General features: G+C 40.8%; 1 protein-coding gene and 1 long non-coding RNA gene across 2 annotated transcripts in view; one reads left to right on the forward strand and one right to left on the reverse strand.

Annotated features, from left to right (window-relative positions):
• Positions 1-25,206, reverse strand: part of LOC117528275 (septin-9-like) — a 274,932-nt gene that overhangs the window by 244,229 nt on the left and 5,497 nt on the right. The window contains exon 2 of the mRNA XM_034190883.1: positions 4,135-4,197. Within this exon, the coding sequence (XP_034046774.1) occupies positions 4,135-4,197 (63 nt within the window). The remainder of the gene's footprint in view (positions 1-4,134; positions 4,198-25,206) is intronic.
• LOC117528277 lies at positions 10,976-14,964 on the forward strand. Its single transcript, XR_004565720.1, has 3 exons — positions 10,976-11,078; positions 13,969-14,002; positions 14,683-14,964. It is a non-coding gene; the product is annotated as an uncharacterized LOC117528277 (long non-coding RNA).

A 25,206-nucleotide genomic window follows, 5' to 3' on the forward strand; every position in this document is an offset into this window, starting at 1 on the left:
TCCAAACTGAGTGCTGAATTCATTGAATATTTTTATGGTGTCTCTTTTCGTTTTTGCACTTTGTAGACGGTCCCTACACTTCAGTTTAACTGCCACCTGCTCGTTCAGATCAGTGTTATTTTTTCAGCTCAGAGGATGGCTCAAATGGATAAAAATAAGGTTGTAGCTCCTTTATCGTCCTGATGATAGTGTTGTTTGTTTTTCCACAATGTTTCTCTTAAGACTTATTGAGCCGTGAACTTTGGATCGGTGAATATCTTTTTAACTTTACCGGACTCTCCAGGGTAGGTTTCTGTCCTCCCTGTGTTTGATACTTACGTTACCGTTTGACAGGTGTACCGTCCCAGTCATACTCCACGTCTGCTGCTGTCCCTGGAGCAGGTCACGCACTTGACACCAGAAGCAAGAGTTGCTCGGGGCTAGCTGCCCCCCCCCCCAAGAAAATAATTTTTGTGGTGATAGGGTTTGCAATCAAAATTTCCTGCAGTAATTGATGCGTAAACTGAAATCCGTAAACTACTTAACCTGAAAAAAATATATATTATGATTGATATTCATGATTTGTGAGACCTGCATTGACATTTTGAGAGATATTTTTTCTGTATTAACAGTTTGCGGATAATTCACGATTTGCAGCTGATTCACGTTTTGGGGGTTAACAGGAGTGACATAAGCTCTTGAGCACTTTGGTAGTTGTAGTAGTATTAGTATTAAGGTATTAGTATTAAGGGAGACACACTTTTGTGCTGCAGAATTGAGCCAAAACGTGGCACAGATATATTTTGCCATACAGGGAGTGACATAGGATATTGAGCACTTTAGTAGTAGTAGTAGTAGTACTAGTAGTAGTAGTAGTAGTACTAGTAGTAGTAGTAGTAGTGGTGGTAGTAGTATCAAATCTGAAGAATCAAATCTGCAGTGAGATGAGAACAAAAACACCATTATTTTATTTCTGATCAACACTGGCTGAATATAGGGCAGCGCAGTCTAACGCGATTTCACGGGATTTGACCACTTATGGGGACCTTCACTCCCATTGCGCAACATATACACAGTATAACTTTACATGGAAAAATGGTGTACTGTTTTGTTTTTGGCTGCAATCACCAAAGCAGTCAGGAAAAGTGCAGTTTTTTCGCTTCCCAGTGCAGAAGGGAAGATGAGGCGAATGGGAGATTTTGCCTTGATGCATTTGAGCTCCGGGTCATAAACAAACCGCAACACATGTTCACTTTCCCATTGCATCATCACTTTTTCTTTGTATTTTCACTTTGTTTGCATGTAATTTGCCAAAAAAACTCAGAGAAAGTGCCATGTTTCTGTCCCTGGAAGTAGAGAAATTACATTATATGCATCATATTTTACCCCTTTAGCTCTCGCCCTCAAACGAGACTGCAGTGCCCAATTGATACAAAACCACATTACATAACAATGTCACCTCAGCTGGTAGATGCATAGCTGTATCTTCAGCTTTCAGGATGGTTTGTGGCCTGCATATGTATGTGTGTGCGTGTGTGGGGGGGGGGTGAGGTTACAGTAAAGCATCCTCCCAGTCACCCGCCCCTCTGCTTGTAAATGTGCCCTGTTGGCAGATGTTTTGCAAGGACTATCTCTGCTTGGCACTCACCACATACCCTGTGGCGTCGGCGTCAGGGAGGTCTGCTGATGAGCAGGGCCTCATCATTTGCCTTCAGTGCTTCGTAGCAACACGTGTCTCGATGTGCTGACACACAGTAATATTTACGTGATTCAGTGCGTATCTGCTCATCTAAAAGAAAAAACACTTAAAGATAAACTCAGTGCTATGTTGAAAGCATATGAAAGAATCTTCTATAAATAATATTTTGTGTCCTATAGCGCTTCACAAAAAATTATAAAAAAAAAGTGGCACACCTGCTGCCTCCTTAAAAAAATAACAAAAACAAAAAAAAAACTGGATAATAGTACCAGTGGGCATGAAGGTAGTAAGAGTGGATTGACCTATTTCAGTTTAGCTTTACAGTGATTGGTTTGTTGGGTTTTTGATGCAGAAAAGGGTACTCACATTTAAGAAATGCAAATGATTGTAAACAACAAACAAGCAACAAACTCCATATACTAGAGCAGAGACATAAAGACAAATACCCTCTGAGATGTAACCATGAGGAAAACTCATTTTTGAGGTGGCTCTTTAAAACTGTTCAATCAGAGGGAATTGCAAATACAAAAGCACAACATCTCTGATCGTCTGTGCAGAAAAGAAATAAACATGCATGCAGAATAACAAATTATATGGATGAAGATGTAAATTTGTACAGTAGTCAATATGCAGGTCAACATCTGTGAGAATTTCTTTGTGCACACCAACCATCTTGTGTGTATTTTTGTGTGTGTATATGTGTGTGTTTGTGCTCAGTTCAATTCTCTCCAGCCGTTTTGTTAGAATGTCTAAATCATTTTTGACAGCTACGCCAAAAAAAAAGACACACACCCAGACCTGATTGTTTGGGTGTGGACTTTGTTCTGTTCACTTCATATAAAACCATAAAGTGAAATAAAAAAAAACTCAGCCTGAAGATAACAAGAACGCAATTCAAATATCAACTACAATGGGCCCTCAGAGAGTGCAGCACCTGCATTCAGTGATACCATAAGTGGCATATGAAAGAAACAATCGGTATAAGTGTTTCTACAGTACATGCAAATCTCTGTGTTTGATTTATTAATTACTGGTTTGTTTGTTTGTTTGTTTGTTTTATCAGTATCCAACATCATTGACATTCATTGTTAGTCATTTTTACCCATTGCTAACAATGACTGTTTACAGCATGATACCTCTTAATATTCATAACAAATATGCTTAGAAAATTTATGTGATGCATAGTTATGTTTAGTGATGAAGAGCGACATACCCCCCCCCCACCAAAAAAAGAAATAGCGCAGTCCCGATGTGTAAGGCCACAGACTTATTCCACATTGTGTAACACAATTGCATTGTAATGCATTGCTGTCATTTTATGGTGCATAGAACTATTAAACAATCTGCCAGCATGACTGCACTACTGCTACACCAAACATGGCTGTGCCCATTTGCTTGTATTTAATCTAAGTTAGGTGGATCTTTTTGCTGTGGGAGACACTGGATGAAATAATCAGATTTTTCCTGATGCATTCCATAACTCAGTAACTGGACTGATAGTCACTCAGACACCGTAGATGAGTTTGCTCTTGCACATAACAGACCACAGTGTCAGAGCTTAGGGAGGGGCCATGCCACAGTTTAGACTTGTACTTATGACGTTTGATAATTGTGTATCATAATAGCATATTAACATTGTAGGATCTGCAAAGAGTCTTGGTTTGCAGCCCAACCCATGATTCAAAACTGCAAATAAAGTTTTCATTACCAGTTCCAAGTGTGACAACATAAATGTGAACATGGCATTTAGTTAAAGCTGCAGTGTGTATGATTTAGTGTCATCTAGTGATGAGGTTACAGATTGCATTGTGACTGCTGGTCACAATTTTGGATCCTTGCATGGATTAGAGAAGATCCCAAATAAATTCAAACTTGTGCACCCAGTGCTTGTTTTTTTTTAGAGTCATTCATGATGTATGCTGTATCGTTCCACCCTGGCAAAGAAACAGTTCAAAGACATCATTAAAAGCCCAAAATTAACATGAAATTTATGCCCATGAGAGTACGTAAACGTCCGACCACAACCGTACATCTCATTGCTGCATTGTGTTTTCTGATTTTCATTATTACTTCGTTTTTAAAGCAGCAAACATTGGCTGGTCAAAACATAGACTTCCCCAGTCTGGAATGGGTTATATAAATATGGTAAACTCGATTATCTCCATCTTTACTGCTGTCTGCGTGAGTGTATGTTGTCTACTTGTTGTCAGTGCTGATCAGTAACAGGAAACATTTCCACCATGTAGTTCCAACATTTATTAATTTTCTAAACCTGCTTATTCCAATTAAGGATTGGTGGGAAGGGGGTCCTGGAGCATAGCCCAACAGTCATTGGGCAAAGACTTTCAGATGGAAAATATACTGGCAGAGGTTTGTACTTATTCAAGATGGATACACTAATGTATAAATGAATAAATGGGTGTCATGGTGAAGGTGATGGGGTGTAGCCTGCTTACTGGGACTGATGATCCCGGATCCTTCTCTCTCTGTCCTCCTCACTCGAGCGCTGGACGATTTCCCTGTCCATTTACAAGAGAAAAGACAGAAAAGCAATTAACATGTTGAAAGCAAAGGAAACTTTGTTGCATTCTTGAAGCCTTTAAGACTGAAATAGATCACTGGAGATTCTAAGGCAAAAAAAATATATATATATATTCCAATTGCATTGAACCTGAATGAACTCTTATTAATTCAGCGTTCCTTGTCAGCTGGTGCGGCTTTGAATTTTTCAGAGAAATATCAAAAATTCAATATTCAAAATATCATTTTCATGTCCTTGAGTCCAAATAATCTGTATTTGTGGAAAAACAAGAAAATCATACATTTGACTCATGTCTGTTCTAATCTGTTTTGGAAAAAGTCAGAAATGTTTTCTTCAATGGAACATTTCAATGTATGTGGAAATAACAGAGTCCAGGTTGCATGCATAGACTGATAAAACTGCAGTGTGTTGATTGGTGGGTGTGTTCTGCGCATTTTGCATTTTCTTAGTTATTCTCCTTTAGGACCTTGACCATATCAGAATGGTGCTACTTTGCACAGAAGACAGCGATGCCATGCTGTGATATGGAAGTATTGTCCAAATTTCCACACATTTATATATTTTACAAAAATCATTTCCTAACATCAGACCCTTAAACTAACCCCAATCCTAACTGCTATCCATTTAAAACAAGATAAACACCAAAGCTGAGTGCCGATCTAATGCCGGAAGTGCTTCCAGAAATAGTGGTCATATTCTGAGGGGTTTTTTTAATAAAAAAACAAAAAACAAAAAAAAAAACAACAAAACAAAAACCTTTGCCCCAGTTTGCAAACAGGGCGGAACAGGTGCACCGTTGCTTTTTGGATCCACACTTCTAAACACTGTTGGGGACAATAATTTTGAAATGTAATAAGTAACAGATTACTAGTTACTCTGTTTAAAGATAAAGTGAGTAATACAACTTATTTAAAATGTAATAAGTAACGTAATTATTTTAATCACTTCATTAGAGTAATGTAACATTACTTTTGATTACTTTTCTATCTTATGTTATAAACTGGACAATAAAGCAGAAAAATCATAGAAAAATATCAATTTGAACCTGGCAGCATCATCCTGACAACGTAATTGCTGACAAACTTTATTAAAAGTTCTTCAATATCAATTGAAATAAGATCTCCTGCAGAGAACATCTGGTCCTCCCCTGTATCAGCCTCTTTTCCATTACCATTACAAACCTGACTGGTTTGTATTGAATAAACATCACCAGATTTGTTGCAAGTCACTAGATATGATTTGTAGCCCGTGTGGAAAGTCAAACAATTGGCAACACTGAGACAGAGGTTGCTCAGCAGACAGGATGTGCCGGTGCAAATTCAAAATAAGAACCAATCAAATTTGTCTCAGTGGCTTTCGGTGACCATGTTGTTCAGAAGCATATGCCACTTCTACACACCAAAGATGTAAAGCCACACAGGCCTAAAGAAGATTTTACATATTGGATTTTGTTATATCCCAATATAATCTCTTTGTAATCACCAATATTTTAACTCGTAAGTCCCTTCGGATTCTCCCTTGTTTGCACCCTGTGTCGCCACAGCAGACCCTGCATGTCGATTCTGGCACAGTTTTTACGCCGGATGTCCTTCCTGACGCAACTCCACATTACATGGAGAAATGTGGCACAACTGTAATCTAATTACATTTTTTATTATTATGTTACAGCCTTATTCCAAAATGGATCATTTTTCTACTCACAATTCTACAGACAATACCCCATAATGACAACGGGAAAAAGTTGTGTGTTTTTTATAGATTTTTTGTGAATTCATTAAAAATAAAAGGAAACAAAGAAATCACATTTATATACCGTGCATCCAGAAAGTATTCACAGCACTTCACTTTTTCCATATTTTGTTATGTTACAGCCTTATTCCAAAATAGAGTAAATTATTTTTTCCCCTCAAAATTCTACCCACAACACTTTGAGGAATTGGCCAAACTGCACAAAGATAGGTGAGCCAAAATTATGGCATCATATTCCTGAAGACTTGAGGCTGTAATTGCTGTCAAAGGTGCATCAACAAAGTATTAAGCAAAGGGTGTTAATACTTATATATATATATATATATATATATATATATATATATATATATATATATATATATATATATATATATATACAACCCCAATTCCAATGAAGTTGGGATGTTGTGTAAAATGTAAATAAAAACAGAATACAATGATTTGAAATTTCTCTTCAACCTATATTCAGTTAAATACACCACAAAGACAAGATATTTAATGTTCAAACAGATAGAATTTATTGTTTTTGTGCAAATATTTGCTCATTTTGAAATGGATGCCTGCAACACATTTCAAAAAAGTTGGGATGGATTCAGAGAATCTGGAGAACTTTCTACACGTAAGCGGCAAGGCCGAAAACCAACATTGAAAGCCCGTGACCTTCGATCGCTTGTGTAAAGGATCTTACCGCGTGGGCTCAGGAACACTTCAGAAAACCATTGTCAGTTAACACAGTTCGTCACTACATCTACAAGTGCAAGTAAAAACTCTACCATGCAAAGCAAAAGCCATACATCAACAACATCCAGAAACGCCGCCGCCTTCTCTGAGCCCAAGCTCTTTTGAAATGGACAGACGCAAAGTGGAAAAGTGTGCTGTGCTTTGATGAGTCCACATTTCACATTGTTTTTGGAAACCATGGACGTCATGTCCTCCGGATTAAAGAGGAAAAAGACCATCCAGAATGTTACCAGTGCAAAGTTCAAAAGCCAGCATCTGTGATGGTATGGGGGTGTGTTACATGGGCACTAACACATCTGTGATGGCACCATCAATGCTGAAAGATACATCCAGGTTTTGGAGCAACACATGCTGCCATCCAAGCAACGTCTTTTTCAGGGACATCCCTACTTATTTCAGCAAGACAATGCCAAGCCACATTCTGCACGGGTTACAACAGCGTGGCTTCATAGTAAGAGTGCAGGTACTAGACTGGCCTGTCTACAGTCCAGACCTGTCACCCATTGAAAATGTGTGGTGTATTATGAAGCGCAAAATACGACAATGGAGACCCCGTACTGTTGAACAACTGAAGTCGTACATCAAGCAGGAATGGGAAAGAATTCCACCTTCAAAGCTTCAACAATTAGTGTCCTCAGTTCACAAATGCTTATTGAGTGTTGTTAGAAGGAAAGGTGATGTAACACAGTGGTAAACATACCACTGTCCCAGCTTTTTTGAAACATGTTGCAGGCATCCATTTCAAAATGAGCAAATATTTGCACAAAACAATAAAGTTTATCAGTTTGAACATTAAATATCTTGTCTTTGTGGTGTATTTAATTGAATATAGGTTGAAGAGGATTTGCAAATCATTGTATTCTGTTTTTATTTACATTTTACACAACGTCCCAACTTCATTGGAATTGGGGTTGTATTGTTATTATGGGGTGTTGTGAGTAGAATTTTGAAAAAATTAATTTGCTCCATTTTGGAATTAGGCTGCAACATAAAATGTGGAAAAAGTGAAGCACTGTGAATACTTTCCAGATGCAATGTAACTCCATTACATCCAAACACTGCTTGTGAGTCCTCTAAAGGAGCCTTGCAGTGAGCCAGTGAAGAGTTCCACTTTTTGCATGTTATCCCAAGCAGATTTAAATACAACACCCAATCTCCATCTGACTGGTTAGTTTTGTGTCAAACAAACTTTGCTCCTTTAAATTACGAAAATGTCCCAATTTTCAGTAATTTACAGGGAAAGCATGCATTATTAGAAAACAGTGTGGTAGAAATTAAAGACTGCTATGCAATTCAGACACAAAGGTTAGGATTTTTAATGGTGTTTGCATGCATTTTCTTTAAAACTTCCTTCTGGCCCCCACTGCTTGAATATTTGTTACTGTGCGTGAATGTGTGCGTTAGTGCTGCCAGCTGCTTTCAATCAGTAGTTTCTCATTACTGCCACCTGCTGTTTTGGGGTTTATCATAATGGAGAATGAAGCAGTTTAAATACCTTTAAACTCTGCTGAGGTGCAAGCACCACATGCAGCATCCCTAGGCATAAATATAACCGAGGTTTTACAGTGAAGTAATTACCTAAAGCAGTTGTTCCTGTAAGACACTAACAAGCTCAAAACAATAAAGATGCATCATTCTCTGAAACTGAAAAAAAACTCTTTTTTCAGTGCCACTTCCTGATTACTGGCATTCAGCCTTACAGTGAACTGGTCACCACTTCGCAAATGTAAGTTAAAGTGGTGGTTGATGAGCAAGTTGGTGTGCGACCTTGAGAATCATCGTCTCTGCCCCCACAGATAGACCGTATTATGACTGGAAGATGTGAGTAATGTGTGTGTGTGTGTGTGTGTGTGTGTGTGTGTGTGTGTGTGTGTGTGTGTGTGTGTGTGTGTGTGTGTGTGTGTGTGTGTGTGTGTGTGTGTGTGTGTGTGTGTGTGTGTGTGTGTGTGTGAGAACAAGAAAAAGACAGCAAAAATTTCATTAACATTGTAATCTCTCCAAACAAAGTGAGTGTGATATGTAAAAGGCATCTACGTTTTCCCTTTATGACCCCATTCTGGGAACTTTCAAATCAACCCTTTGTAGAGCAGCAGAGCAGATAGCACAGTAGATAAGGAACCGGCCTACCAATATATAAACCTGGGTTCAAATTCCGCTCATGCAACCTGTCTGTGTTCATGGCCAAGGCACTTAATCTGCGTTGTCCCTGTCCACCCAGCTGTAAATGGGTTTGCCATTGGCAAAGGAAGTAACTTGTGTTGGACTAGTGCCCCATCCAGGGAGAGTCATAAATTCATTCACTTCACGCTACAGATAAGTACCAGCATCAATGGGCCTCAGGGACTACATAGCACTTAGTTCTGAAGCTCATTTAATTATCTATTTAGTTACACTTGTGTCTCTGAGTCCTCAGTCTTTGAGGTCAAAAGAAGCCTGGGAAGAACTTATGGAGTCACCATGATGTGTTTGATGAAGCCAATAGTTTTGCAGGACATCAAAGCTCCAAGTCTTTAGGGTACTGGTGCTTCCTGTCTTAGGGTGTGGTGTGAGACTTGAACACTGACCAGTCACATAAGGCAAGAACTGGATAGTTGTAATACTAGGTCTCTTTGGAGTATTCTTGGGTACCACTGGAATGACTTTGTTTGAAATGCTTAGGTGAACTATTTTCACTGTGAGGGAATGTTATATGACCTTTTTGGCCATGTGGCCAAATATCTCTTGGCATGGTCCAGCATGCAGGTGTCTCAGGAACTGGAAAAGACCAAGGGGATGCCCACTTTTCATCCGATTTTGGTGGCAAGATGGCTATTTTCCGGAAGTGTGGATGGAGGGGTTGCACACTAGGACCCAAGGCATTGTAGTGTGGTGGCTGTGTCAACACATTGCACTAGCTTATACTAGTAAAGACCAAGGAGGTGATCACTTTTCATCTTTTTTTCAAGATGGCAACTACTTTCCAGAAATATGTCCATTAAAAAAAAATGCCATTTTTTTTGTGGACAATCAAGGAGAGGTGATGGTCAAGTGGTCAAAATAGGTAGACTTGTGACCTCAGGATGCTCAGTTCAAATCTCTACCAGACTGGTGGGCACTTGGGCAACATTATTAACCCCCAAATTGTTACTGGTGTGCAGTTGAGTGCCATGCATGATAACACCCTGACATCAGTGTGTGAGAATGGGTGAATGTGAGGCATCACTGTAAAGTGGTTTTACCATGAAAGTGCAGCATAAACACAGTCCATTTACCATTTTCCATAAATAGAGAGATTTTTGACCGGTTAAAAGCCTCCAACTGTCATTTGTTTTATTCTGGGAGGTGATGGTCTAGTGGTTAAGTGTTGGGCTTGAGACCAGAGGATCCTTGGTTCAAATCCCAGCCTGACTGGAAAATCACTATAGGGCCCTTGGGCAAGGTACTTAATCCCCTAGTTGTTCCCGGTGTGTAGTGAGTGCCTTGTATGGCAGCACCCTGACAACGGGGTGAATGTGAGGCATTATTGTAAAGCACATTGAGCATCTGATGCAAATGGAAAAGCGCGATATGAATGCAGTCCATTTACCATCAATTCACAGCAGGGAGATGCTAAGAGGTACGTCTGAGGAAAGAATCATTTTAAGGGTTTTTTTTTTTTTGTTTTTTTTTTTTTGCTTTATACTTGTAGAACCTGTAGTGTGGCACATATGCAACATGTCACGGCAGAAAAATCATTCATAGCCCCTTTAAGCCTCCTGTACCTACCAGACTGAACTATCCCTATTACAGCAACATATTGTGTCTGCATCCAAGACTGAAGACAATCATACTTTTTTCCAGGGGCAGCCAAGTCAAACTGAGTGAATGTTATAAATTTCAGTGGGCACACACCCTCCATTTTCAAAGAATAGACTATTTTGACGCTTCACCTGACAGCCTGCCTGATGAAGCATCCCGACTTGAACTGACAGTAACTGCTGAGAGGAGAATCAGAGTATGACACGAGAATATCTGGAGTTAATCACCCAATTCAAATTCTGCAATGAGTCGTAACTACAACTGTTTTGCATTAAATAGAAAATGTAACTAACCAGGTTGCTTCTGGCTAAACTGTCCCTTCAGAGAGGAAGCACATGTTCAGGTCAACACTTTCTCTTGCTGTATCTGCCAATCTGATAACACAATCAGTTCCCTGCATGCGTGTGTATGCAAATATGTGTGTGTGTGTGTGTGTTAGAGTTATTAGTGCATGGAAAATGACTGGTTAAGTACATGCCGCTGCAGCCAAAAAGCATGCCTGTACCTATTCACACCTCGACCTGGAACTGAAGCAGTGCAAACATCTTCAAGAAAAGTTGCAATGAGGCCAAAGCAAGCTGTGCTGATAAGGTGAGATTTTAGCACCGAAGTGACAGGATTCAACATTTCTAGTAGCTGTGCAATTTAATTCGAAAGCAGCTTTCCTGACAGACGTACAGACTGCTAATTTACATTACAGCTGCTCGGCCAGTCCGGGGATGGAAACTAAAGGAATAACTGTAATGTTAAGCTGCATGTGTGCACAAAGGTGTGTTTGTTTGTGTGTTTGTGCAGAGAGCAGAGATGTGCTCGCCTGCTCAGTCTTGTCTTAGGCTACACAACTCTTCCACCCCACCACAGAATGCACACAGAAACACCCACAGTGCCTTAAAGAGTCTCATAAAACAACAAAGATCCACATTTGTTTTCCCTTCAGGAGAATTTGTAATCCTCTGACGCTGAGTTTACGTTGTGATGCTCTTGTGCAAGACTGAAGCAATAATTATTATTTGCATTATTGACTAATCTGTCAACTATTGCTCGAGTCAAATAGGAGCCGATTACCCGATTCAGAGATTGAAATGAAAACTACATCTTCACCAACAAAGCTATCACCTCCCACCTACCACGGATTCCACAAAACTGTTATGCCGCAGGGGTCGCGTGGCGACGGACGCGCCTCCTTCACCTGGTGTGTCGCTCTGCTTTTGCTGCGAAAATTCGCCCCGGTGCGTCATCAAATAGGAGGAGCTTCCATTCCGCTCGCCAGCTCCGGTTGTCAGTCAAGTTAACATGACAGACCTTGATCACACGGAGCGAGATGTTGTGGAAAGCTCCCAATACAGGGAGTATCATTATTTGCTGCAGTAGCTGCGTCTGGGTGACAGCCTCTTTCAGTGGTCCTTCCACCTCTGCGGGACCCAGTTTGAGGACCTCCGGTCCTGTTCACGCACGCACATGTAAACAATAAAAAAAAGAAACTCCGCTGCTTGCTGCGAAGCTGCTCTCACTCTTCCCCCAAAAAACTCTGTCATAATTGTGTTTAGAAACCAGTCACCATTTGTTTTATTATACATCTGTGTAGTTAATTAATAAAATATTCTCCATAGACGATTTGCTCACGCGTGCACGTAAAAAGAAAAAAAAAAAAGAAACTCCGCTGCTTGCTGCGAGGCTGCTCTCACTCTTCCCCCAAAAAACTCTGTCATAATTGTGTTTAGAAACCAGTCACCATTTGTTTTATTATACATCTGTGTAGTTAATTAATAAAATTTTCTCCACAGACGATTCGCTCACGCGCGCACGTAAAGAAAAAAAAAAGACTCTGCTCCCGCTGCTGCGCGCTCCAAAAACTCTGTCATAATTGTGAAATAAAGGACAAAAGAGACATAAGTCCTGCTCACAGGCTGCTACCAGATACAGGACATGTTCACATCTTCAGTCAAACTCCAGACATCTCCACGTCACTACATATTCAGTCCCTGATTGGTCATCGTGGCACGCCGAGACGAAAAAGTTCAGATTTTTCAACTTGGGGAGGAGGGCAACGTGACGTGATACAATGCAACATGGCAACATGTCGCTGCTGTCGCTCACGTCGCACCCGGTGTGAACACAGCATTAGAGCGTGACTAAAGCTGCCTCAAGAAGCTACAGCTGCTATTACTACTACTAAAGTGTTCAATAGTCTTTTTCACTCCCAGTATGTCAAAGTATATGTGCCAAGTTTGGCTCAATTCCGAGGTGCCGTTTGGGCAGGAGAGAGAGATATACCCAAAGCTACAGTGTGTAGGATTTATTGCCATCCAGTGGTGAGATTGCAAACTGCATTATGCTGTCATGGGTCATGACATTAATTCCTTTCACATCTTCACTTTTTTGGCAAGGGATATTCATCCTCCCTCACCTTCTCTTGTAAAAAAAAAAACAATATATATGATTCTTCATTTCACAAAAATGAATGTTTTCAAACTTGTTAGCCTATACACTAGCAACCAACAGACAGTGTATAGGGGAGTGACCACTGATTTCACTTCTTCCTTCTTCAGTGTTCCAGCTGTGCCGCAAAATGTGAAAGATGGAGTACATTGACTCTTTTGGGGTTACTCTATCAACATGGCGGCCCCCATGAGGGGGTTCAGCTCCGCGTAGATATGAAGAGATCATTCTAAGCTCATGAAAACACATTAATTTGTTCTTGCATGAAATTAGCTTAGCGCTAGTGGCCGGCAATCACCTTAGTATTGCTTTTGCTTTCCTGATGGACTCCGCTGTAGGAACAGATCTAACGAGTGGCTCGATGACTTGAGGCAGCTTTGTTGTGATTTAGCGCTACATAAACTAAATAAATTGAAACGTATTTGAAACTGAATTGAAATTATATGCTAATGAATGCTTTAGGTTGTGAATGCTTTATTTCCTTAGTGCTATAAACAAGCCTAAATTCTGTACACTGTATCTTTAAAGATAAAACTAGACAGCCTTATTAATTACGACCCAAATGAATTTAGGTTTATACCGTTGCTAAAACACACACAGTCACTACTGGCCCAAGACCTCTGAAATCAAGCAGATCAGGTAGTCTGAGTAGACTCCCCAGAATCCCCAACCTGTTGGTCTGGAACACTTCTGGACTCCGTTCAGCACCAAATGTGAGCTGACGGACGGGGTTTGTATCAGGCAACATGTACGGCTGCTTGTGTGCTTGCGAAAGGCCTGAACTGATTGATGTCAGCTGCAGCGGTCATTGAAACAGTTCAAGTGTGTGTGTGTGTGCCTAATGTGATCGGTCAAGTGCACGGCTATGCTTGGGCAAACATGTCACCTGATTGGTTACCGAGGAGCGGCACACACATAAAGACCTGCAAACTAATGCACATATAAAGGAGGGGTGACTTACAAAAAAAAGCTTTTATTGTGCAATTTGTCTGTGTCTTCCAAACACACAGCACATAACCACCTGTGATTTACATGTTTGCAGAAGGAGGCAACACGTCCCTACGTGAGCAAAGAAGGTGACTGACTTTTCCTCTTCAGCTTCCTTTTCTTTTCATTCTGACATTCTTCATCACCTTCATTCATGTAGACTTGAGCAATGCTTAGATTAAATACTTAACCAACAATGTGCAAAACAAGTGACACAATTAAATCATTTTGACCTCCTCCGGGAGGTAATGTTTTCTATTGGCATTTGTCTGTTGGTTTATCTTTTAGCATTATAACTCAAAAACTAATGAACATATTTCAGTGACGTATGGTGAGCAGACAGATCATTTTCTGTGAAATAAGTGCTTCAATTCTGGAGATGATCCAGAACATACTAGTATTCTGTGACAGAATTATTGAGAAAATAAGCGGCTAACTCCAAAAAATGTGAGAGGATGCTGATCAAATTTTTTGTACAGATGGATAATGTTATACAAAATGAGGGATTTAGAATTGGATCTGAGACATATTTTCCAGAACATATGTGGCTTTAGCTAAGGTATACACTCTCTGAGTGCAGTATAGTTCTGCTTTGTGATGTTTACTGACCTCGACTTTGTGGACGATGCTGTAATCTTTGACTGCAGCAATTATTCCATTCCCTAGCGTGCTAATGCTGGCCTCCAGTGAAATTCCTTGTCCTTGAAGAATGCTGGACGTAGTTTGTCTCACTGTGTATGAGTTCTAATTTTGTGTTTGTTTTGTGCAGTCCGCAGCTACCACCAGTTCCAATGGCCCGCCTGGATTCCCGTACCTGCCACCCATCCTCCAGTGTCTGCATCTCCTAGTCTCTATCATTTGCAATAATACATTTTTCTCCAGCGTTTTTACAATAAACTTTTTTTCCCTTAAATTGCTGCCTTACATCCGATTGAGCCCGTTTCCAGTTCCCGGTACACTGCAAAAACTGTCCCTCTGAAAATAAGCCAAATAATCAAAAATCTAGCCAAATTGTCTTGTATTAGTCTAAAAAATCTGCCAATGGAGTATGAAAAATTTACTTGGTTAGAATTCTCAAAACTAGCAAAATGTCTAGGCACTGAATAATCAAAATATGCCTTAAAACTAGACAGATTTTTTATTTTAAGATTATCCTCTGTCTTAAAATAAGGAAAACAATCGTGTTCCTTTGCTTGGATGATTTGAAACCCATTATTTTTCCTTGTTACTGGTTAAATACAGCTTGATATTAACTGGAGAAACTTATTAGGAAAAAGTGAGATACATTTTCCCCAGATTATTTTTTTCTTATGTAAAAAAATGCTTGTCAAGATTATTTTTTTGTTCAGACAAAATTAAGTCCAATTTTCTTGAAACAAGGCTTTTTTTTTTACTTTCTTAGATTTCAGTTTTTGCAGTGTAGTATCACAACAACAACTCTATACATGCCTCAAGAGTTCAATGTCTCCCATATATTGGCACAGTGCAGCAGACTGCCTTCAAAACATTTTCTGACCAAGTTACAAGTGGAACTTTGAAAAGCTTCTAGGTTTTTGGTTTGTGGTTGTGCTGTCTGTATTTGCAACAGAGGCATTATCAAATTAAACTGCTATATGTGGCGTAGATTATATGCATGTTGTTCGTGTTTGCAAGTGGTTGTTTTTCATTTGCAATATGTTTTTGATGCAACTACCTCTTGTTGAAGTGATGCAGGGTTTTTGTATTAGCAGGGAAGATATGTACAAACTATTAGTACAATTTTGCTTTTTAAAGTAAAATCACCACATTTGCACAGATAATTTAAAAAATAGATATCATTCCATGCTTAACTGTTTTCCCCCTGAGCAAAGTCCAAGATGACCCCATGCTATCCTGGAATATCTTCAAAATGCTCTGTTTTTATTACAAAATGTCATACAGACACAAATGATGTGTGGGTTTCTACGTTGTCTTACACACTGAAGTCAATCCAACTATAATTACATTTATTAAAAAAGAAAAAGAAATGAGCTCAGCATGCTATCCAAAATAAATCTGTATTATTATTATTATTATAATACATCAAGCAATGTCTGTGCAAATATGGTGCTTTTACCATAAAATGCACATTCGTTTCACACATCTGCCTCACTATAATTGTTTTACACATTTACTACCGTTGTCTTACTTTGTGTTTGTTGTATATTTGTAATAATAAATGTTAAGCAATGCCCAAAAGTGTGTAGATTTTATTGGGTATTGATAATTATTTTATATGTAAAGTTTCTGATGCATGAAATTCCCGGATTTAAAAATGTGGACACTGCTGTGTGCCACACTCTGCTCGTTTGCTTCTGCATTTTGTTTTTATGGCCCTCATTGCACATGTTGCTGCAAACACTGTGTTTCACAACTCCACATGTGAAAGAGGAGAGAAACGGGGCGAGACAAAGACAGACTGAAAGGCTAAACGGCCATTTTTCAAGATTGTTTTTACAGCCGTGATAAGACTTTACCTGGACTCATGCTTAATGAGTAAGAACCACGCCGAGTGCACACACAGAGGAAGTCTCATACAGTCCTAAAGCACTGGCCTTGACCCCAAACCGTGCTCCTCCCACATGAATAGATGTTCAAGTGCCAAATAAGTCAACTGGCAGCACAGCTTTTCTCACTCGCCACTTCTTTTTGTCACTGAAAAGCAACATCCCTTTTCTGTACTTGACATAATTGAAATGTAAAACAGGGTTAGACCACATGACATGACTTTAAGCCAAAAGGCCAAGACAGCGGTCCAGGGTAGTCTATAAAACAATAATAATTTGTAGATAAGGATCGTTTTCCTTATGAGTGCTTTACATGTTGAAATGTCCCTCAGTAAACATGTCGTTACACCATAGGTGAGGACAAGTTTTAAGACCGAAGAGGGAATGAAGGAGAAAGGAAAAGAAAGAGAGAGAAGGGGGAGGTAAAAAGGAAACGAGCCGTGCATGAGTGTTCTGTGTGCTGGTTCAGAAATGTCAAAGAAGGGCAGAGAGAGAAAATTCAGGTGAGCAATGGTGGTTTTAACAATTGCGTCACGGCAGAAATTTACATATTTACCTCAAGTATGCGAGTGGAGACAAGGAAAGTGTAACAGCGTTCCAGTGTAGCAGCATTTAGTGCCATGTTCATTTTATTGTCTAAACTAAAAGGGAACAATCCTCTTTCATTATCAACAAGCGCAACACTTGTATGTTAAGATGGTGCATGGTTTTATAGTCGAGCTGGTAATGAAGTCTGGAAATTATTTCTACAGTGAAAGATTTGTGCTTTAATGATGGTGTTTGTACATCAAAATTTTGTTGCTTTACATTTGGTTTGTGGTATATTGACCCTATTTTCAAAAAGGATACTTCCTCTACACCATGTCTACCCTCTCCTCTACCCTCTCTCATCTCGAAATGGCTTCAAACAGACAAGGTGTTCTTTAGTTATTGTGTAGAAACAAAAATCAAGATTATCTATTGTGACAATATTGGATAAGAAAAATGACGTCAGTCATTTTTGACAGGAACTTTCCACAAGCCTCCCCCATTACACCACCAAGAAATGGTTTCCATTAGAAAAAAATCAGTTTTAGTTATGGAGCAGAAAAGAAAAGGTTACAGACAGATGCTAAGGAAAACCTAAGGAAAAGTCATGATTATTGCAAAATTTGAACACGATGCAGCAAACAAGTGTTAAGTAGGACCACAGAAACCCAGACGCTGAGCCGAGAAGTGCAAAAAAAGGGGAACAGTTTAAACCACAAAGACAGCCTGATTCTCACTTTTACAGATATGTATTCTGGAATATCATAGTGCCTCTCTCGCTCTCTCTCTCTCTCTCTCTCTCTCTGTTGTGTGGGCCGCTGAAGAGGAGGTACTGCTGGCCCACCACCACCAGATGGCGCCCTGCTTGGAGTGCGGGCCTCAAGCACGAGAGGGCGCTGGAGCCACTGGGAGTGACAGCTGTCGCTCTTCATCAGCACCAGCTGTCACTCATTCAACCCATCACCATCACCATAAAGGCCAGACTGCAACTCCACCTCCTCGCTGAGAAATCATCTACCATACAGGTAATTTTCTCTGCTGAATCTAAACCGAACAATAGTCTGATCTCTTTTGCAGCCGTTTTCCTGTGACGGATCCCTTGTCTGCTGTGTTGGCGTTTGGTGTGGACTGCGACGGCTTCGCCTCCCACCCCACCCACATAAGTGGTTGTCTCAGGAGCTGCACGAGTGTGTGATTGGCGGTGGAGGTGCTCCCTCCTTACTGAACACAGACTGTGGGATTACTGAGTGTGCGTACTCACACTCATCAAACTGTTTCTGTTTCTGCCAGCAGTACCGGGTCTGACTGCTGAAGACAGTGGCCACCTGGGGCGCATGGCTTGGCGGCTCCGGTGTCTTCTTCAGATCCGTTGGTGGTGGAAGCTGTGTGGGGTCCGGCTCTTCTATCACCAGACGTCTTCTATCTTCGAGCCTGCCACACGCCACCTTATGTATGATTGACATTCTGCAATATTGTTATTGTCTGTACTTCGTTGTGCGCTTCACAACATTAAATTGTTACTTTTTGGCTTATCCATTGTCCGTTCATTAACGCCCCCCTGTTGTGGGTCCGTGTCACGACACCTTCCCAACACTCTCTCTCTCTCTCTCTCTCTCTCTCTTTCTCTCCTAGACAAACATTGATAGCTTACTTATTTTATTTAACCAGGCTAGTCCCATTGAGATTGAAACCTCTTTTGCAAGGGAGACCTGGAAAATTATAAAGTTTCCAATTCACCTAACCTGCATGTCTTTAAATGTGGGAGGAAACCAGAGCAAACCCCAAACAGAAAGGCCACAGGTGGGTCTCGAACCCATGACCTTCTTGTTGTGATGCAACAGTGCTAACCGCTAAGCCAAGGGTGCTCACAGATGTGACCTGACACGTTCTTTGATGGCACAACCATGCAATGAGTGCACAAACAACCATAGCATAACCATGGACACCAGTCCATCACATGAACCCTTCAACAAACTGTATCTGTAAATAAGCATCACATCCCAATAGGCCTCAGGGCCTGTATACCACACTACTGTATAATTTTTTTTATTATTATTTTATTCAGCCTTTATTTAACCAGATTAGTCCCATTGAGATCAAGGGTGCTGCACAGTATATGATAGTGTCATCAGCGTAGAAGTGACAATTTGAGTTTGAAATATTCTGTCAAAGATTATTTACATAAATAATAAATAATAATGGACCCAGCACAGATCCTTGAGGGACACCCTTTTTCACTTGCAATGCCTCAGAGGATGAACCCTCTACCTGAATAGCTTGGGTTCTGCTTGCAAGATAATTAGCAAACCACCCAACCAAATAATAGTTACTACTACTTATTTTTTTGATGATACACAACATATAGTGCATTATACTTCTTTATAATTAGTTGAGTCAATATGCTGGTATAAGTATGAATTCATCAACAGGTGAATTGAAAATTTAATAACGGGACAGTATGTCATAACACAAACTTTTTCTTGCACCTAGAAATCGATAAAGTCTCATGTACATGGTCAGTCTGTTTTCTCCTGCAAGATCCGCTTCCGTATTTCTTCAGAATGAATGGCATCATTCTCATCAAGTCTGCACAATCTTGAATTGAAAGTGCACAAACTTTCTCATGATGTTATTAATGGACCTTTGGGAAGTGTGTCTGCCTGAGCTTGCACCTCACTCTAATACCCGTGTGTAGATGTTAGTTTATTGTTAATGTTTCACCACACAGCAGAGCGTCGCTAAGCCTGCCATTATCTTTTTACAGACTCTCTCCTGGCCCAGTGCCTGCAGTACCAGCACGCCGTTCAATCAGCTGACACCTCCAGCAGCAGCATCACAGATCTGGCTTTTTGGCTGAAGTTAATAAATACAGAGTGGAGTGGAAAACTGAGCTCAGGCTGAGAGTTACACACTGGACACAACATTTTACATATTCTACGTGGAGCCAAATTACATGACATTAAACACATGTACTTGTGGACAACCGCACATTGTTGTCAGGATTATGGATTACCCCAGTGGTAAAAAATGTAAAGCTGTAGCGAACAAGGGATCATATCTGCAGCACACGGAGCAGTACGTGTTGAACAAGTGCATACATGATCTACAGAGTGGAACTTACTGACAGCAAAGAACATGTTTTCCATAAATCTGGAAACGGTGTCCATCAAACTAAAACCTCAAAGTCTGAAAGAGAAGTGTTCAGTTCCTCACTTTGTTTACTCCTGGGGTCATTGTATTTGGCATGATGTCAAAGGGTATCAAACTAGCATTGATTAACATTTTCGAGAACCATTGATTGAAGTTCTTGACAAGATGTTTTAAAATCGGCCATGCTGCCACAGAAAGCAAACCTTTTTTTATTGAGAGTTTATTCAATGTAACTTTATGCAGTGAAACTGTAGAGACATTCAAGTATCTCACCAGTGATATTTGTGTCTCTGGGTCTTCGGGCTTTGAGACTGAAAGACCCCCGGGCAGAGTTTATGGAATCGTGACATCAGTGGACAGATGTGTTTGGTGATGTCAATATTTTCTGATTGAAACTATTTCTTGGTGGCATATTAGGGGAGGCTAGAGGAAGGTTCCTTTTCCAAATGGGGGTTAATACACCATGTACCAATTGGAAAGCATCTTTCATTATACAACTACACTATATAAGTACTATAGAAGTAGTTTCCAGACTTATTACCCCTTCTACTATAAAAATCATACACTAATGTAGCATACAGGCAGGGACATATGCCACACTTTGTGTTGGCCTTGTCTCTTTCCATCTTACTTGGTTGATTGTCTTACCAAAGGTCACAAGTCCATATTAGTTATGCTTCTTTATACGCTTCCTTCCATCTCTAAAATTTTATGTTATGTTGAAACCTTAAAGTGATTACACCTCTAACTGCCTGAAGCCATTGCTTGTGACCATCAAGTCAAGTCTGGGAGCATGAGCTGCTGCCAGACAGGCAACCAGTCCAAAAGTTGACATATGTCTGTCAGAGCCTGGTAAAACATGTGCATCCTCTTGATGTTCTCCAGCCACTGTGGCAAAATCCTGCTGGATCATGCCCAGAGAAATAAGCCACATGGCCAGAATGTTCACCCAAGTGACACTCCTTATCTGAGCTTCCCTAAGTACCTCCTCGTTTGTCACAAAACCATTTCAGTAGCACCCAAGGATCCTCTAAAGAGACCTTAGTACCAAAGACATCTAGTCATCAACTTACGTAGGTCACTAGTTCACATCCAAACCATACCAAGAAGAAAATGTGTATGTGCACATGTTACAATAGCTTATTATTCACAGGCTGCTAGGAAGCCAAATTGAGGGATTGACCGTCATGGCATGTTTCACTGGATGACAGAGTAAATATGTCTCAAAGCACTTTATAGTTTGACTTTCAAGTTGCCTTTTAACAATAGCTTTAGGCTCGGAATCAAAGCCGCCATTGACTCTCCAGTATAAACACACTAAAAGCTGTAATGCAGCGCAGAGTGAAGCATTTGACACACAAGTAGGTAGGACATGGAAGCACATACTGGGAGGAATGTTCTATAATGTGTGTCTCAGTGAGTGCTGTCTTTCATACAAGTTACTCATTCATTCGCAGGATCTGAGGAAGTGGTGTCGAAGGCGGGGGATCGGCTCCACGAACAGGTTGAGATCCAAGGAGTCACAGAAAGGAACACAAACGCACACACACACTTTATATTTAAGGTTGTTGCGGAAGCTTGGATCTTCTCACTTCCTAGTACAGATGCTCTTAACGCTGGCCCTCGTGACCCCTAACTTGGATGTTTATTCATCTTTTTATGTTCTGACAAAAGCTAATAAGCTAAAATGCTAATAAGTGTGTTGAGCTAATCAAGCGCTAACAGACCTGCCTCCAAAATGTATCTTTTTTGTAACAGGGGATTTTTCCCACAGGTGAGATCACCACGTCCAAATTTGGGGGAATGTTAGTTACGTTTAGGAATATGTGTTGTGAAAGTGTAGTGACACGGACCCACAACAGGGGGCGCAAATGAACGGTCAATAGATGAGCCAAAAAGTAACAATTTAATGTTGTGAAATGTGCACAACTAAATACAGACAATCTCAGAATATAATTACAGTCAAATCACAAAGGTGACGTGTGGGCAGGCTTGAGGATAGAAGACGTCTGTCCTGAGAAGAGCCGGAACCACACGATTTCCGCCACCACCGAACCTGGTGAATACTGGAGCCGCCAAGTCCCGAATTCCCAGGTGATCACCGTCCCCGACTGTCGGATCTGGTACTGCTGGCGAGAACAAAGACAGTCAAGTGTAGGTGTGTGCACACCCAGTAACAATAACGGTGGGAATGCCACCTCCACCTCTCACTCTATAACTTGCAGAGTACTGTAGTAATTCCTCAGGGGAAAAGAGTGCCTTCTAGCGCTCTCTCAGCTTCTACCGACAGAGGTACCGGTACTCCTGCAAACACTCACAATATACAAATAATATTGTAACACAAAACGGCTGAGGATATTACCTCCAATGAAGTATGATATCTCGGCGATGAGGTGGAGATGACGTCTGGGTTTTATGGAATGAGATGATGAAGAATGAGTGACAGCTGTCAGGAAGTAATGAGTAACAGCTGTCACTCCCGGCTGTGTCCGTGGCGGCAGCGCCCTCTCGTGCCTGAAGCCCGCACTTCAGGCAGGGCGCCCTCTGGTGGTGGGCCAGCAGTACCTCCTCTTCTGGCAGCCCACACAACAATATGTTGCAGACGAGCATATTAGTATTTTCTCTATTTTACTGGTAGGAGATGGTGTTGCTCTGAGTTGTTCAATTGGTTTCTACTTGTCTCTGTATGAGGTTGAGCTGATGACAAGACGTCCTACAGGATCCTTCCATGACTGAGCTGTAAGGAATCTGAGTGACAATGTGAAGTTCAGAAGCTGCTTAGAAAACTGGGGTGTGCTGTGATGCCTGGATGTCTCAGAGATTTACTGGAGCAAGTCAGAAGAAGACATTATGGAATACAGAATGGAACACTGACTTGTCATTTGTACTCCCTGCATTCTCAGGACGCAGGCTTACTATGTGTTCCTATGGTTCAAAAGAAGTCAGCAGCCCACAGAGTTCTTATTGTTCACCTGTTCAGTCTGATTCTCTGGATTCTTTCAAAGCTAGACTAAAGACTCATCTGTTTTGTATTTCGTATGACTCACACACTCATTTTCAACTGCTTAGTCCAATTAAGGGTCGCGGGGGGCAGTCATAGGGCGTGAGGACAATCTGTCACAGGGCCACACATAGACAAACAAACACGTTCACACCCGCATGCACACCTACGGACAATTTAAAGTTTACAATCCGCCTAACCTGCGTGCCAGAGCACCCATAGAAAACCCACGCAAACACGGGGAGAACACGCAAACTCCACACAGAAAGGCCACGGGTGGGAATCAAACCTATAACCTTCTTGCTATGAGGCAACAGTGCTAACCACTAAGCCACCATGCTGCCCCATTTCATATGACTAACATATGTAAATGGTAAATGGACTGCATTTATATTGCACTTTTCCATCTGCATCAGACGCTCAACACGCTTTACAATGATGCCTTACATTCTCCCCGATGTCAGGGTGCTGACATACAAGGTTCTCACTACAAACCGGGAGCAACTAGGGGATTAAGGACCTTGCCCAAGGGCCCTTAGTGATTTTCCAGTCAAACTGGGATTTGAACCGAGGATCCTCTGGTCTCAAGCCCAACGCTTAACCACTAGACCATCACCTCCCCATGTGCATAGTATTTATTCATATTTCCTCTCCTTTAAATTGTGGTATTAACAACGGAGCAGGTCTCAGCTTCTTTATATCTACATTCTGGATTTGTTAGTGAAGCATAGGACTAGCTGCCGGCAAGCTCATTAGTACCCTGTCTGCTTTTACGTTGATTTACTGTTGGTGAACCTAAAGCCTTAGGTGCTGTTAGTTCCGATTGATTCCGCTCTCTTGCTTTCTCTGTTTGAGGCATTATGGCTCAAACAGACTGGGCCCTCACCTTGGGTAGTATGATGCCACTCGTACCATACAGATGACAATGAGAACAAGGGCGACATGTAGAATATCATCATCGGACAACTTTGCTCTAATGATATAATTATTTACTTTTATTGACATTGATTCGATGGTGCCATTTGCGCCCTGTTAATTTTTTCTGTTTGTTTTTATTTTTTCTTGTCTCTGTTAATTGGTAGAATGGCCAAAGCAGTGGGTCACTCCTCCGAGTCTGATCTGCTTGAGGTTTCTTCCTCAAAAAAACAGCAGAGGGAGTTTTCCCATACCAAGTTACTGTGTGCTTGCTCTGGGGGTTGGTAAAGGTTAGACCTTACCCATGTGAAGTGCCTTGAGGCAGCTTTGTTGTGATTTGGCACTAGATAATTCAATTGAATTGCAATGATTGCTTGACTACTAAATTAAATAATCTATTTTTATAACCTATTAATCCTTTTAAGTCATTTAATAAAAAAGTTTTTTGTGTATGTGGGTTTATTGCAAGTTTCTTGCCTCCTCTCTGACAATAACCAGAATATATCTTTGTTGCGGACAAAACAAGACATTTGAGGATGTTATCTTGAGCTTGGGGAGACACTGATCAACATTTTCCACCATTTTATGGACCAAACAAGTAATCTATTAATCAAGAAAATAATCATTAGCTGCAGTCCTAATATATATAGACATGATACACACACACACACACACACACTCACACACACACACACACACACACACACACACACACTATAATAAACCCAACAGAAATGGAGCATGGCCTCCTCAAAGCACATGTTTCTAAGAAATTTAACACATTTGCAAGATGTTTGCATGCAAAGCACATTTTTTTTAACAAAAAAGAAAAAGAACTTGACATTCTCCCCCCTCTCAAAGTGACCCTCAAACACCTCGAGTGCATAGCACCGCTAGACGTTAGAGACACTAGACGTTTTTGCAACACTTTGTTAGACAATTAGACAATTCCTGAGTGGAACTCCGACAAAGAATGTGACAGCTCCACGCATGTCCAATGGCAAAGGGAGAACACACAGACGCACACGGGGGGAGGAGCGATGGCATGGCCCAACATGCACCTAGCTTCGATGGAAAACCTTCCATTGCACCGTCACACAAAGACTGTGAGAAGAGCCAGGAAGCAAGCACAGGGCTGAATAGAGTTTTTTACAATGCTGAGTTTAGAAGGAAA

Source organism: Thalassophryne amazonica, chromosome 16 (assembly GCF_902500255.1).
Source record: "Thalassophryne amazonica chromosome 16, fThaAma1.1, whole genome shotgun sequence".
Classification (NCBI taxonomy): domain Eukaryota; kingdom Metazoa; phylum Chordata; class Actinopteri; order Batrachoidiformes; family Batrachoididae; genus Thalassophryne; species Thalassophryne amazonica.